At 43.3% G+C, this 15,919-nt stretch overlaps 1 protein-coding gene across 4 annotated transcripts in view; it reads right to left on the reverse strand.

Annotated features, from left to right (window-relative positions):
* Positions 1-7,016: 7,016 nt before the first annotated feature.
* LOC123774910 (allatostatin-A receptor) overlaps positions 7,017-15,919 on the reverse strand; it is a 395,408-nt gene continuing 386,505 nt past the window's right edge. For 3 of the 4 annotated variants that reach the window (XM_069316606.1, XM_069316607.1, XM_069316608.1), the window contains 2 exons: positions 14,178-14,317; positions 7,017-11,490 (listed from right to left, as the gene is read on the reverse strand). In XM_069316606.1, the coding sequence (XP_069172707.1) occupies positions 11,112-11,490; positions 14,178-14,317 (519 nt within the window). In that variant the 3' untranslated portion in view covers positions 7,017-11,111. The remainder of the gene's footprint in view (positions 11,491-14,177; positions 14,318-15,919) is intronic. The other variant, XR_011225481.1, reaches the window with a different exon arrangement.

The following is a 15,919-nucleotide window of genomic DNA, read 5'->3' on the forward strand; positions in this document are numbered from 1 at the left end:
CAGGAAGCAGCTCGTGACAGCTGACTAACACCCAGGTACCTATTTTACTGCTAGGTAACAGGGGCATAGGGTGAAAGAAACTCTGCCCATTGCTTCTCGTCGGCGCCTGGGATCGAACCCAGGACCACAGGATCACATGCCCGCGTGCTGTCCGCTCGGCAATAATGATAATCCCGTAATTCCCACCTCCAAACAAGCATTCACACACATATATGGTAATATCTAAATATTCGGGGCGGGGAAAGAGCTACACTTACATGAGATTATTTTTACGCCCGCATCATAACATGGCACCTACATGATCTTATTTAAGAGCTCGTTAAATAGAACAAATGAGGTCAAAATGCCTGCCGAACTGGTGTCCGTGATTCTGGGAAGCTGCGTCCTCAATCTGGCATCTAAAGACGTTCGGATGCCGCTTGGATGAGAAGATTTTGGACACTTGTTGATGGCAAATATGGCGCGAGTCCTCTCCCTTCTCCTCCTTCCCCAAAGTCGCGCATGCGCAATAGCTCGCCGAGAGGATTCGAGCATAAATTATATTTATTTATTAACGCTAAATAGGGAAGGGAGCGTGTATGAACACTCTTGATGATTAAGATAAATATTTTATGTGGTGTTCAATTCTCACAGTGCTCGTCAGTTAATGTAGACCGAGTAGTTTGTAGTTTGTCACTGACAAACTCTGCCCGAAACGCTTTGCGTAATAATGGCTTTAGGCATTGTATGTACTAGCTCTATCTATAAAGCCAACAAACTTTGTAAAATCTCTTTATGTATGTACCTTACCTAAATAAAATTATTATTATTATTATAGACGGCACAAACAAAATAATACGGGCTTGGTGGTGGAAATGATGTTAGATTATGATATGATTTAATGGAACAGCGATTAAACTGGGTAAAGAAATTCCAGTAAACTATTGTATACTAAAGTAAACCTATTACTAAATTATTATTCCTAATAAAGGAAAGTAAATGGTTACATTGGTGTTAGATCTACAGGTATGTGGAAATTCTATCCCCCGTGCGTGGGTGACGCAACACTACACAATTCTAGGAGAAATTACAGGATGTTCCACAACCTAATACAGTAAATTCTACAATACTAAACTACGTATTAGTAGTGTTAGTCAATTATTACTCTTAATACAGGAAATACATCCTGGTGTATTAAGGATTATTAAATGAACATTAGATGTGTATGAAGCCTAATACAGGAAATACATCCTCTTGTATTAGGGATGAAAATAACTGTTGGAAATTTCCAACAGGCCTTAAGTCCAACTCCAAACTTGGTGGTTGGTCAGTAAGGTATTGTGGTGGTCTTAATAACCCTCCAGAGGTTGATAGGCCTTAAGTCCAACACCAAACTTGGTGGTTGGTCAGTAAGGTATTGTGGTGGTCTTAATAACCCTCCAGAGGTTGATAGGCCTTAAGTCCAACACCAAACTTGGTGGTTGGTCAGTAAGGTATTGTGGTGGTCTTAATAACCCTCCAGAGGTTGATAGGCCTTAAGTCCAACACCAAACTTGGTGGTTGGTCAGTAAGGTATTGTGGTGGTCTTAATAACCCTCCAGACGTTGATAGGTCTTAAGTCCAACACCAAACTTGGTGGTTGGTCAGTAAGGTATTGTGGTGGCCTTAATAACCCTCCAGAGGTTGATAGGCCTTAAGTCCAACACCAAACTTGGTGGTTGGTCAGTAAGGTATTGTGGTGGTCTTAATAACCCTCCAGACGTTGATAGGCCTTAAGTCCAACACCAAACTTGGTGGTTGGTCAGTAAGGTATTGTGGTGGTCTTAATAACCCTCCAGACGTTGATAGGCCTTAAGTCCAACACCAAACTTGGTGGTTGGTCAGTAAGGTATTGTGGTGGCCTTAATAACCCTCCAGAGGTTGATAGGCCTTAAGTCCAACACCAAACTTGGTGGTTGGTCAGTAAGGTATTGTGGTGGCCTTAATAACCCTCCAGAGGTTGATAGGTCTTAAGTCCAACACCAAACTTGGTGGTTGGTCAGTAAGGTATTGTGGTGGTCTTAATAACCCTCCAGAGGTTGATAAGGCTTAATCCTAACATCAGACATTTCTGCAACTTTTTGTTCTGAACGTCGCATTCAGTTTCTCCTTCCTCTCTAGTCCACTACGGGCTCACCATAGCCCGTGCTACTTGGAACTTTGTTCCAGGTAGCGAATCTTAAACAACAACAACTATCTAGTCATTTCTTGCTGTCCTGTGAGAGAGATTGTGGTAACACCTGTGTTCTCTGGCAGTCTCTCTCTCATTCTCTATGTTTACGAGGTCCGCTTATTAATCCAACACTCTGTATAAACAATTATTTCTCCTTTCTATATACATTGTAGGAATGCTGACTCAAGTAGTTCGTATTTCATGCTGATCTGTCTTCATTTACATCAAGTGCTGCCTTACGTTGACGTGGTTCCAAGGATCAATGTCCCTGCAGCCTAGTTAGTTTGTGGTCTGTTCAACCAGGTTGTTTGACGCCGCTGCATGCACTCTTGTGAATTGCAACCCGGTAGAAATCCATGGTTCGTGAAGCCTCCATATGTACCTGATTTATATTAAGAAAGTTAAAGTTCCCTGTTATCAGTATACTAGATTTTACCATTCTGTGTCAGTTGAGTTATAACTCTCCCTTCTTGCTTGCAGGTCGGTGTTCAATCCCCGACCGTCCAAGAAGCTGGGCACCATTCCTTTCCTCCATCCTATCCCAAATCCTTATCCTCATGTCATAAGAACATAAGAACAAAGGCAACTGCAGAAGGCCTATTGGCCCATACGAGGCAGCTCCAATATCCCTTCCAAGTGTTAAATAGTCGTAATGACTTAATGCTTTCTCCTAATAATCACCATAAATCACTCAGCCATGGGTTATTATAAGGTGAAGGTGTCAGTTACGTGTGTGGCGTCTTATAGCTGGGGATTTTATCGTGAAAATCTCTTTTGTTGACCAGACCACACACTTGAAGGTGAAGGGACGACGACGTTTCGGTCCGTCCTGGACCATTCTCACCATCAACTTGAGAATGGGCCAGGAGGGACCGAAACTTCGTCGTCCCTTCACCTTCTAGTGTGTGGTCTGGTCAACATATTTCAGCCACGTTATTGTGACTCATCGTCTGCAAAATCTCTTTTGTTAAAAGTTTCGTATGACAAGATTTGTCATACAAAAGTCACTGATATGGATTTGCTTCTCAACATGTTTTGCATTTTAATATCTAATAAAACGTGAAGATATCTCGTTGTATCCTAGGCTATCATGATATCTATTATGAACTCTTTTTACCATATCTGTTATCAAATCCATTATCACGATAATTATTAAATTAATTATTTTAGTTTATTCTCGTTTCTTGATTCCCTATATGCAAAAACTGCCTTCGAAATTTTTACATTTTTTCTTTACAATGGAAATATACAATGACAGTTTACCTGTCTAAGCAACAATTCAAGGTGACAATCAATCATGCCTGCTAAACTAAGCAAGTATACAGTTATATCACTTAAAAGCGTTAAGTGTTACTTAAAGCAAAGTCCGGAGACAAGTGATTGATTGATTGATTGATAAAGATTAAGTCACCCAAAAGGTGGCACGGGCATGAATAGCTCGTAAGTGGTGGCCCTTTTGAGCCATTACCAGTATCAAGAGCTGATACTGGAGATCTGTGGAGGTGCGACTGCACCCTGCGTGACGGGAGATGTCTCCCGTGAGACAAGTGACTTTAGCTCTCAGGTATGGAGCTAACGAGGCGAGGTAATTGTGGCTTCAGGTGATTCGAGACTAGATAGTGGGAGGTAGTTATACACAATAACTACCAGAGATCGAGATGTCGTGGCAGCAAGGCGCGAAACATAACTTGCAAGAGCTGGCATTCCACTTGGCGGGCCTCAGCTAACGCTAGGCTGTTTACCTCCTGAATCTGTGGAGGGAAATGTGAATCTCTGGAGGGAAATGTGAATCTCTGGAGGGAAATGTGAATCTTTGGAGGGAAATGTGAATCTCTGGAGGGAAATGTGAATCTCTGGAGGGAAATGTGAATCTCTGGAGGGAAATGTATGTTTGTTGATTGTACATTACAGCCTAACGTTGCTGTATCTCCTTCGTGTTCCTAGCAGCCTTCGGCTGTTTTTGTTCTCCTGTATATCTTTTTTAATGCTCCAAGCTGTCTTTGGCTGTTTGGTAAATGAGATGGTGGGAAGAAACATTCCATATTTATAGTCAAATTACAGTCTTTGTATAACTGTATCTCTTTTGTGTTTCAAGTTAAATTTTTTTATCTTGTTTCAGACACAGGAGATGCTAATGTTGCTGTAGCAATAGTAAATTTATATCAATTTTTATTTTTAATGTTCATATCCAATGTCTCGTATTTGTATCTGTAATCAGAAGGTGCTTAACAACAGCAAGTATCTTTTACAGGGATATATATTCTAATGCTTTCATTAATAGCTTTCATCTTCCTTGGAGAGTTAGTGTGTAATTCTTTGTATATCTAACCTAACCTAACCTAACCTCTCTGTCTCTGTCTCTGTCTCTGTCTCTCTCTCTCTCTGTCTCTCTCTCTCTCTTTTCATCTCTTCCACTGTCACGTCTCTTCCGGCAATGTTATCTCCAGCTCATTCGGTCATCAAACTCTGTCTCTGGTAATTTTGAGACGAGCGTTGATGCTATCCTCTGCGTCCTTTGAAGTTTCCTCAAGAAACTTCAAAGGAAGTTTCCAACTTCCTTTGAAGTTGTCTGCTTTGTGAGGGACACACCGTTCCTCCTCGACTGTCACGTCACTCAAATGGCCTTGTTCCCGTCTGTGAGACGCTTTGTCTTGTATTCTAGATTGACCTAACATGATTTCCCTTAGTTTAGTCTGGTAGGCTCTTCCCAAAGGGGCTGCATACTATGGGATTGGTCTCATTTAGGTGGTATACTGAGAGCTGAAAGCCTCCTTATTGAGCTTCCTGAATGCTGTCTTGATCAGTTCAGAGTCTACTGCTGATGTGTTATATATAATATGATAAAGTTAGTCATTATATATTTGGGGTTTTGGCACAGCCTATTGCGCCACGGAGAGCCCCTCTCATTCTTCAGTCAAAATCCAAGTAGTACCACAGTACATAGGTGGTATAGGAGTACACATGTGTAACACAGAGGATGACAGGTGTGTGGTATAGGAGTACACATGTGTAACACAGAGGATGACAGGTGTGTGGTATAGGAGTACACATGTGTAACACAGAGGATGACAGGTGTGTGGTATAGGAGTACACATGTGTAACACAGAGGATGACAGGTGTGTGGTATAGGAGTACACATGTGTAACACAGAGGATGACAGGTGTGTGGTATAGGAGTACACATGTGTAACACAGAGGATGACAGGTGTGTGGTATAGGAGTACACATGTGTAACACAGAGGATGACAGGTGTGTGGTATAGGAGTACACATGTGTAACACTGAGGATGACAGGTGTGTGGTATAGGAGTACACATGTGTAACACTGAGGATGACAGGTGTGTGGTATAGTACACATGTGTATCACTGAGGATGACAGGTGTGTGGTATTTCAAAGTTTGTTTTGGACTTCATTGACAACCCTAAACTTCCAGCTTCCTTTTTCAGCGCCTCAGTTTGGCGAACCAGAGAGGAAACTAATGCCGGGTCATCCCAGGCATTAAGCAAATTGTAGGGATTTTAAGATTAAATAACATTACATGAAACTTTGTACTGTTTTTTGGTGCTATTGATCCTGAATTCACTTAACCACTTGGCGCTGAACGGTAGAGCGACGGTCTCGGTTCATGCTGGTCGGCGTTCAATCCCCCGACCGTCCACAAGTGGTTGGGGCACCATTCCTTTCCCCCCGTCTAATCCCAAATCCTTATCCTGACCCCTTCCCAGTGTTATATAATCGTTATGATTTGGTGATTTCTCCTGATTTCAGAATTCAGCCAGAAATAGTATTTTAAAGTTCATGAACATGGCTGTAAGGTGTGAATTTTTTTTTTTACCTGTGATGCGGCAGTGAGTATGAAGTGATTAGACTTTCTGGTGCGTCTGGGGTATTGACAGGAACTTGTTAAGTTTGGAACTTGCTAAAATTGGACAAGTTAGGTAGAACTTTTGGCAGGATGTATAAAATTCTTCTGCCTTGGATTTTGTAATACTTTATATTTGATCTTGTAATAAAAAGCCGACGTTTGAGGCTGACAAATTATATTAGATATATGGTTCTTGGGGGTCTGAGACACTGACGTGTTAAATGTTTCTTAGTCAGGTCTACTTGTTAGGTTTCAGACTCAACCTGGTGTCCAGGTGGAACATCTCTCATTATCTTGTTTTTTCAGGGTTCATTTGTTATCCACCTATGTTCCACTCTCCCTTCACCCACTGTTGGTGGAAGTTGCTACCCAGGAAACACAAACCGAAACTCTCTCTATTTTCCGCTTGTTACAACTTGTAATAAAGTTGTTACATCTTGGCTTAACGTGTTTATGACGTATTAGAACGTTGTTACAATTTGCTATATTGGTTGTTATAACTGGTTAGGTGTTAAAACTTGTTCGAACGTTGTACCAACGTCGTAATTTCGGTGTGTTTGCCGGGTACTGACATGGCACAAGACTCCACCCAAATATACAATATGCAGTCCAAGTGATTTTAGCATTTATACATTTTATATAATTGTGAACCAGGAACAGTAACCACCTACACTGAACTGATCTTTAATGGGCTTAACTTTAATGGATATCCAGCTGCAAGATATCCATTGAAATTTGGATATGAAGCTTGAAATTTGTAATTTAAAAGTTTATCAATTGGAATATTTTTATGGTCATTTGGGCGATACTTTTTATCACAAGTGATCGTGTTCCGGACAACAATAAAATGTTAGTAGGATTCCTCCCGGACAGGCTCCCATCTCATCATTATGTGCATAACCTCGATAGTCAACCAAGACATTATTCAGTCATCCTAGCTGTTGGGGATTAACATGACATGTATTTACAAGAAACATTTATTTATCGACAATAAAACTACAGCTGTATCAGCAGAAATAATAACAATACAAGCAAAACTGAGTTCTTACTGACACAAGACATGACAGCATAAGTGAAATGTTTAATGCCTAAACATATTTTTGCAACCTTCAGTTTATAATAATGAAAAATATGTATGAAATTTACATAAGTACGCTTATGTTCACTTCTATATACAAATCTCAAGCAGTGGATCATTGTCAATAAAGAAATTTGTGATAACTGCCTTAATCAAATTGACTATCAGAGTGGAAAATTTGGCAAATTGTTTAAATTAAAACCTCCAATCTTTTATATTACTTCAAACTGCACAGAGAAAGTGACCTATCTTGAGAGTGTAGACTAAATTAGGTCATGCGACCAATGTCAAATGTAAACAATATTTTAGTTCGATCAAAACATTTCGCTCAAAAGGAGGAAGGACATCCCCAAACATCTGGCCCCACTACCAAAGTCATTCTGACTTAGGATACACCATTAATAAAAATGCTTGTATATATATAGCACATGGGAGGCTTGGAGGTATTAATTACCATGTTGATGTGAGGAAATATAGTATGTCAAAATTATATGTTTTATGTTAATGAGTGACAAGTTCTAGGCCAAGATCATGTTAATGGGTGACAAGCTGTCAAAATTATGTTGTAAGCTGGTCACTCTTCATTTAAGTCAAAATCATGTTATGTCAATGGAGAGTAACAAGCTAACAAGGTCATACAGTAATATTGTGACGACCAACATGGCTCCTTAATAATGTAATGAATTCAAACATGAACTACACAAAATTTGAGCATCATACAATGACTTACGTGGAATAAATTTGTTGTATGCACATAACTCATCGATGTAGTAATGCATTTATAAGTTAATTGTCAACTAATCTATATATACCCCCATTCGCATGTGTGCTCTCACACACACACACACACATTTATATAATATATATATACATATAATTTTTTCATAAAACATCTTAAAAACTACCTAAGATAGTCCATATAACAATATTTGAAACAAAATAAGTAAATATGGAGGTATCTTAATTTACACTTATTCTGAAATGTTAAAGATCAAAAGGTAACTCTAAATTCTTCATTAGATTTCACAATAAGTATATACAACTGAACCTCTAAACGAGAATCGTTTTAATGGTTTTCCATGACTGCAAATTCCAAAGATTTGAAATGTTTGCCGTGCAAAGAATAACTCGGAATGTGGCTGGAACTCTCAACCCAGCACAAACAAATCTGAAATGGAAAATGATATTTCGTCCATCCTGGACCCCTCGTCAAGTCCTGGACCCGGTCAAGTCCTGGACCTGGTCAAGACCTGGTCAAGTCCTGGACCTGGTCAAGTCCTGGACCTGGTCAAGACCTGGTCAAGTCCTGGACCTGGTTAAGTCCTGGACCCGGTCAAGTCCTGGACCTGGTCAAGACCTGGTCACGTCCTGGACCTGGTTAAGTCCTGGACCCGGTCAAGTCCTGGACCCGGTCAAGTCCTGGACCTGGTTTAGTCCTGGACCCGGTCAAGTCCTGGACCCGGTCAAGTCCTGGACCTGGATGAAGCAAAATGTCGTCATTTCACGTGTGTGTTGTGCTGTATGTTTACAGAGTTAAAACTCATTATGCAGAACAAGGTAAACGTTGAACATTAACATGCGTTTAGCAATGTGCATGTTGCATTCAAATTGAGCTTCGACAGTTTAATAGTCGTACACAGTAAAGGAAAGTCGTTAAGCTCAAACATTCATCATCGAGCCTACGGGAGCCGACCCAAGATGAATATGCTTCAGTTCGCACTGATGCAATAAAAATGTTTTTTTTATGAAGGGTGATAGATGATAGGGTGAGTGAGGTTATGAAGGGGTAGGGCAGACAGGTAGCCTCGGATTCTCCCTGCTAGGAGCCACAGATCACCTACCTGTCTGCTTTCGATATCTGTACCTCTTACCTTCCTCAAAATGATATCAACTGCTTAGTGAATACGAGCTACGAAGCGCTACGAGATCGTCCTCAAACCAATTTAATATCGAGGAGAACCTCGAAGTGTTGCATATCCCGTCAGCAGGACTGTAAGTGCTTGGCAATTCCTGACCTGGTCCTTAAGTGACTCATGTCTTCAACAGTAGGCCTACGCCATGGCCTATACACATTATGGTATAGAATATAAAAAGTATGTACATTAAGGAGACTGGTCCTCTACTGGCACTCGCTGACGCCTCTCATGGCACCTTGAGAAGATACACTTAAATATATATTGACTGAGAATGGCACTGTTCAAGGTAATGATTACAAATTATAATAACAATGATATTTACCGTTGCAATATCACAATGTCACTGGCAGGCACAGCTCAAATGAACAACAATATTTAAAAATAACAAATATATATGATAGCCACACCATTTCATTATATATATATATGATAATGTACATGGCCAGATGACCTGCGCTAAATACGAGCAATGCTTCAATGAATCTCATATCACCGGAAAATACCGACGCCACCAAATTAAAATATCAGGTCAACTTGTCATGCAAGGTCAAGTTAGAGGTCAAAGTTGAGCTAATATGCTGGGCTCATTAGCATATCAGACCAAATAACCTTCTCTCAAACCCTTATTAACACAAGAAATTTAATACATCTTGAGCATATTCACTTTATAAACAAATATACATGACATCAAGAAAATATTCCCGAGGTTGTAAAATGGTATCGAACCTGCATCCCCGAACTCCCCAGAGACGCAGATTCGATCCCATTCTACAGCCACAACATTTTCTCATCGGTATATCGCCTTCCGTTGAATTTGTGTATACATATCAGCCATAATCACCTGCAACTTGCAACAATTGCAATGTATGACGTAACAATGTGCAGTGGTTGAAGGCAGCGATAAAAAACTGCACTCTTCTTGGATATTTATATTGACCATATCGATGTATATTAACACTGCCTGAGTTATGTCTGTACACATTTTTCACTCTAGTCACTCAATCTCGTCACCGCGTATTTGTATTCACTCCAACTCATTACACACACACACACACACACACACACACACACACACACACACACACACACACACAGCACCCATGCACCCAACCCAGCAACTCTGTACCCAAAACGTACTTCACACTTAAATATTAACACTCCACACCCACAGCAGCCTGTAATACGCCTTTCACACTGCCACACTCCACAGCCTCTCTCACTGACCAACACTTGCACAGACAAGTAGGTCTGTAACTATTAAATAAGTACGACTATCCACACTGCCAAGCATCTGTCGATGTGGTGGAAATCTAAGCTTATTGGATATCTATATACAAGGAAACTTATTTATTTACAAAAATATATATATGTATGTATATATTTACACAACTTTCATTTAGTCCAACAATATTTTAATTGCTTATGGACACCAAGTTAATTTTTTCCATTCCCAAAGTACTCCATCACAACAAAAACACTTTACGTTATTTTGACGTAAACATTGCAATAACGTTGTACAGTGAAATGACATTAACGTGATGTATCAATGAGAACATCAGTAGGATCTGTAAGGAGGATTCGAACCTACGCTCTGGTGTTCCCAAGCAAACGCCTTAGACCACTACACTATACGTTGTGATGTAGTTATCTATGGTGTTTGGGAGTACCCTGAGTATAGGTTCGAACCCCCCTCCCCCTTCTCACCGCAATAACGTTGCTACAACGTTGTGATTACATTTTGTTTGTCGAGGTAAAATTTTTAAATGAAAAATGTCTCAATGTCATAGGGACTCACGATTCCAACAAGCTTCACTTATTTGCGAAAATTTTCCAAGAAACCCGAAAATTTTACACATCGAACACAATCGACTTGAGAATGGTCCAGGACGGACCGAAACGTCGTCGTCCCTTCACCTTCCAGTGTGTGGTCTGGTCAGCATACTTCAGCCACGTTATTGTGACTCATCGCCTGCAAACACAACGTTGTATCAACATTAAGTTACAACGTAAAACAAAAATACCGTTGTGATTATGTTGTTGGGTACGAGAATGGACTCTTGAGTTACTCTGAAAATCCACGCAAATTGCAGGTGCCATCGCTAAATCCTCCGTAATTGGTGGCTGGGGAGACCGCTTTGTTACACAGGATACTCTCATGGAGTTGAGAGCTGTTGGGAGTGTCCTCCCTCGTGGCGCCGTTGGTGAAGCTTGTAGCTGTGTTGGTGGTGGTGGTGGTGGTGGTGGTAGCGTGGTGTTGCATGGCCGGGGCTGTTGCAGGACTCAAGTGTTGAGTGCTGGTTATCAAGTTGGTCAGTGGGATGGACTGTGGACTTGGTCTGGGGTTCAAGGGACGCGTCTCCATCGATCTCTCACAGTCCGTACGTCCGTTAATGGTCGAACAGCGCCGAGGGCCACAGGATATTACCTTGCGGAACGCCTTTCTGTTAGGAGGAGGGGAAAAAGAGAGAAACTCGTGACAACCAGATTTAAAACTTTAATATTATTAGATTTATGTGTTACCGTCTATCATTGGTGACCACCGCACCCATGATCGTCTATCATTGGTGACCACCGCACCCATGATCGTCTATCATTGGTGACCACCGCACCCATGATCGTCTATCATTGGTGACCACCGCACCCATGATCGTCTATCATTGGTGCGGTGGTCACGGTACTGTGTACGTTTAGGGGTGATCCTGGACGGCACGGGTTCGAATCCTGGCCGGGTCAAAGAGTTCTTAATGATCTATGGCTTGCGCGTTCATGAAGCTTTCTCACATACATATATAATATTATATTTAAGGAGGAGGATCTTGTGGCAGAGTGAACAGGACTCAAGGGTCATAGCCCTAAGGGATCGGGTTCGATTCCCGGCCAAGGCATAAATCCCGGCCAGAGTTTCAGTCAGTAGGGAGCCGGTCGGCCGAGCGGACAGCACGCTGGACTTGTGATCCTGTGGTCCTGGGTTCGATCCCAGGCGCCGGCGAGAAACAATGGGCAGAGTTTCTTTCACCCTATGCCCCTGTTACCTAGCAGTAAATAGGTACCTGGGTGTTAGTCAGCTGTCACGGGCTGCTTCCTGGGGGTGGAGGCCTGGTCGAGGACCGGGCCGCGGGGACACTAAAGCCCCGAAATCATCTCAAGATAACCTCAAGATAACCCCCCTTCCTTCTGAGGAGCAGTGGTCACAGCACGGCACATGCGTGAGTGAGAATGTTACCAGGGCCGCGCGAGACAGCGAAGACCGTACCGATCACAACGGTACGGTCTTCGTACCGATCACAACGGTACGGTCTTCGTACCGTTGTGAAACCGGCGTCCATCTCTTCACTGGTAGAGATGGACTCCGGTGTCAACATACGGGCTCCGGGCGGGGGAAGAATGACAGCCACTAGAGCCCTATCTTGAGGTTATCTTGAGGTTATCTTGAGGTTATCTTGAGATGATTTCGGGGCATTAGCGTCCCCGCGGCCCGGTCCTCGACCTCCTTTTTGTTACACATCCCCAGGAAGCAGCCCGTAGCAGCTGACTATCTTCTTCTTGAGATGATTTCGGGGCTTAGCGTCCCCGCGGCCCGGTCCTCGACCTCCTTTTTGTTACACATCCCCAGGAAGCAGCCCGTAGCAGCTGACTATCTTCTTCTTGAGATGATTTCGGGGCTTAGCGTCCCCGCGGCCCGGTCCTCGACCTCCTTTTTGTTACACATCCCCAGGAAGCAGCCCGTAGCAGCTGACTATCTTCTTCTTGAGATGATTTCGGGGCTTAGCGTCCCCGCGGCCCGGTCCTCGACCTCCTTTTTGTTACACATCCCCAGGAAGCAGCCCGTAGCAGCTGACTATCTTCTTCTTGAGATGATTTCGGGGCTTAGCGTCCCCGCGGCCCGGTCCTCGACCTCCTTTTTGTTACACATCCCCAGGAAGCAGCCCGTAGCAGCTGACTATCTTCTTCTTCTTGAGATGATTTCGGGGCTTTTTAGTGTCCCCGCGGCCCGGTCCTAGACCAGGCCTCCACCCCCAGGAAGCAGCCCGTGACAGCTGACTAACACCCAGGTACCTATTTTACTGCTAGGTAACAGGGGCATAGGGTGAAAGAAACTCTGCCCATTGTTTCTCGCCGGCGCCCGGGATCGAACCCGGGACCACAGGATCACAGTCCAGCGTGCTGTCCGCTCGGCCGACTAACTCCCAGGTACCTATTTACTTCTAGGTGAACAGGGCCATCAGGGTGAAAGAAATTCTGCCCACTTGTTTCCGCCTCCTCCGGGGATCGAACCCGGAACCTCGGGACTAATCCTAAGCGCTGTCCAATCAGCAGTCAGGCCCCCAGCAGTAGGCGAGGACCTTGTCCATAACAGGAAATGTAGATGTTTATCTCTCAGAATGTTTGGTAATATGTTTATTGTTTGTGATGTGTGTCTATGTATGTATTAACACGATGTACTGAACGGGGTGAGAATAGCTTGAGCTACCTCACAAGTCAAGCCTGGCCTCGGGCCGGGCTTGGGCAGTAGAAGAACTCCCAGAACCCCATGAAGAAGGTATTAACCAGGTACCTCCCCGCCAAACACACACCGAAACTACGACGTTGGTACAACGTTCGAACAAGTTTTAACACCACCTAACCAGTTATAACAACCAATATAGCAAGTTGTAACAACGTTCTAATACGTCATAAACACGTTAAGCCAAGATGTAACAACTTTATTACAAGTTGTAACAAGCGGAAAATAGAGACAGTTTCGGTTTGTGTTTCCAGGGATCATCCCTTTGTGTGTATTTTACCTCAATAAACATATTTCAATTTCAATTTGCCCATAATAACGACAATTTAGTTTTGTTGTATAAACAGAATCACACACATTGGAAGCTCCTACCTGAAGGGGTGAGAATCCTACCTGAAGGGGAGAGAATCCTACCTGAAGGGGTGAGAATCCTACCTGAAGGGGTGAGAATCCTACCTGAAGGGGTGAGAATCCTACCTGAAGGGGAGAGAATCCTACCTGAAGGGGAGAGAATCCTACCTGAAGGGGTGAGAATCGTACCTGAAGGGGTGAGAATCCTACCTGAAGGGGTGAGAATCCTACCTGAAGGGGTGAGAATCCTACCTGAAGGGGTGAGATTCTTACCTGAAGGGGTCAGAGAGGAAGGCGTAGAGGATAGGGTTGACACAGGAGTTGATGTAGGCGAGGACCTGCCCCGCGATTTGCATGATGATATTGAAGGTGGTCATCTCGTACATATTAAGGGACTTGAGCAACAGAACAAGCTGTTGAGAAGAGATGGGGGAACCACTGTGGTGACTCTGCTCTCAGCTGGACATGATTAAATATGCAGGCGATGAGTCACAATAACGTGGCTGAAGTATGTTGACCAGACCACACACTAGAAGTTGAAGGGACGACGACGTTTCGGTCCGTCCAATCGACTTGAGAATGGTCCAGGACGGACCGAAACGTCGTCGTCCCTTCAACTTCTAGTGTGTGGTCTGGTCAACATGATTAAATATGCTATTAAAGATAAAGTAATTAAGAGGAATAATCACTTAACCAGTACGACTATATAGCATCAATAAGGGATGTGAAGACATGGCCTCTTAGGCCATGTCAGGAAGACATGAGAAGGAAGACATCTTCCTTCTGACCTCTTAGCAAAGAGGTCAGAAGGAAGGAAAGACCGACCTCTTGAACTATTGCGGGACTGAAAACTCATCTGAAAGAAGGGAGCAGTATCCGTGGCTATCAATAAAGCGATATGTATGTAGATCATATTCATAAAAACACATTACACAGTTAAAATGTAATGTAATTAAAGTATAATTAAAGTGATCATTTTGTCATTACGTGGAGACGTTTGGGCAACTTTGGAAACATTAGCAGTAAAACTATAGAAACTATAAAACTATAAAACTATATAAAACTATATATATAGTCTTCAGCTATATATTCCCCCTCGCTAAGCCCCGTTTACATTATGCAGTTCAGTTTAGGTCGCTGAACTACAGATAAATTCACGTGAACTCGAACAGAGGAGAATGTGAACCTTAGACATGTACGAATGAATTATGGTTGATATAAAAAGGAGCTGCCTCGTATGGACCAATAGCAGCTGCCTCGTATGGACCAATAGGAGCTGCCTCGTATGGGCCAATAGGAGCTGCCTCGTATGGACCAATAGGAGCTGCCTCGTATGGACCAGTAGGAGCTGCCTCGTATGGGTCAATAGGAGCTGCCTCGTATGGGTCAATAGCAGCTGCCTCGTATGGACCAATAGGAGCTGCCTCGTATGGGCCAATAGCAGCTGCCTCGTATGGGCCAATAGCAGCTGCCTCGTATGGGTCAATAGCAGCTGCCTCGTATGGACCAATAGCAGCTGCCTCGTATGGACCAGTAGGAGCTGCCTCGTATGGGTCAATAGGAGCTGCCTCGTATGGGTCAATAGCAGCTGCCTCGTATGGGTCAATAGCAGCTGCCTCGTATGGACCAATAGCAGCTGCCTCGTATGGACCAATAGGAGCTGCCTCGTATGGGCCAATAGCAGCTGCCTCGTATGGGCCAATAGCAGCTGCCTCGTATGGGTCAATAGCAGCTGCCTCGTATGGACCAATAGCAGCTGCCTCGTATGGGTCAATAGCAGCTGCCTCGTATGGACCAATAGGAGCTGCCTCGTATGGGTCAATAGGAGCTGCCTCGTATGGACCAATAGGAGCTGCCTCGTATGGGCCAATAGGAGCTGCCTCGTATGGACCAATAGGAGCTGCCTCGTATAGACTAATAGGAGCTGCCTCGTATGGGTCAATAGGAGCTGCCTCGTATGGGCCAATAGCAGCTGCCTCGTATGGACCAATAGGAGCTGCCTCGTATGGGCCAAT

This window comes from Procambarus clarkii, chromosome 84 (genome assembly GCF_040958095.1).
Source record: "Procambarus clarkii isolate CNS0578487 chromosome 84, FALCON_Pclarkii_2.0, whole genome shotgun sequence".
In the NCBI taxonomy this organism is placed as follows: Eukaryota; Metazoa; Arthropoda; class Malacostraca; order Decapoda; family Cambaridae; genus Procambarus; species Procambarus clarkii.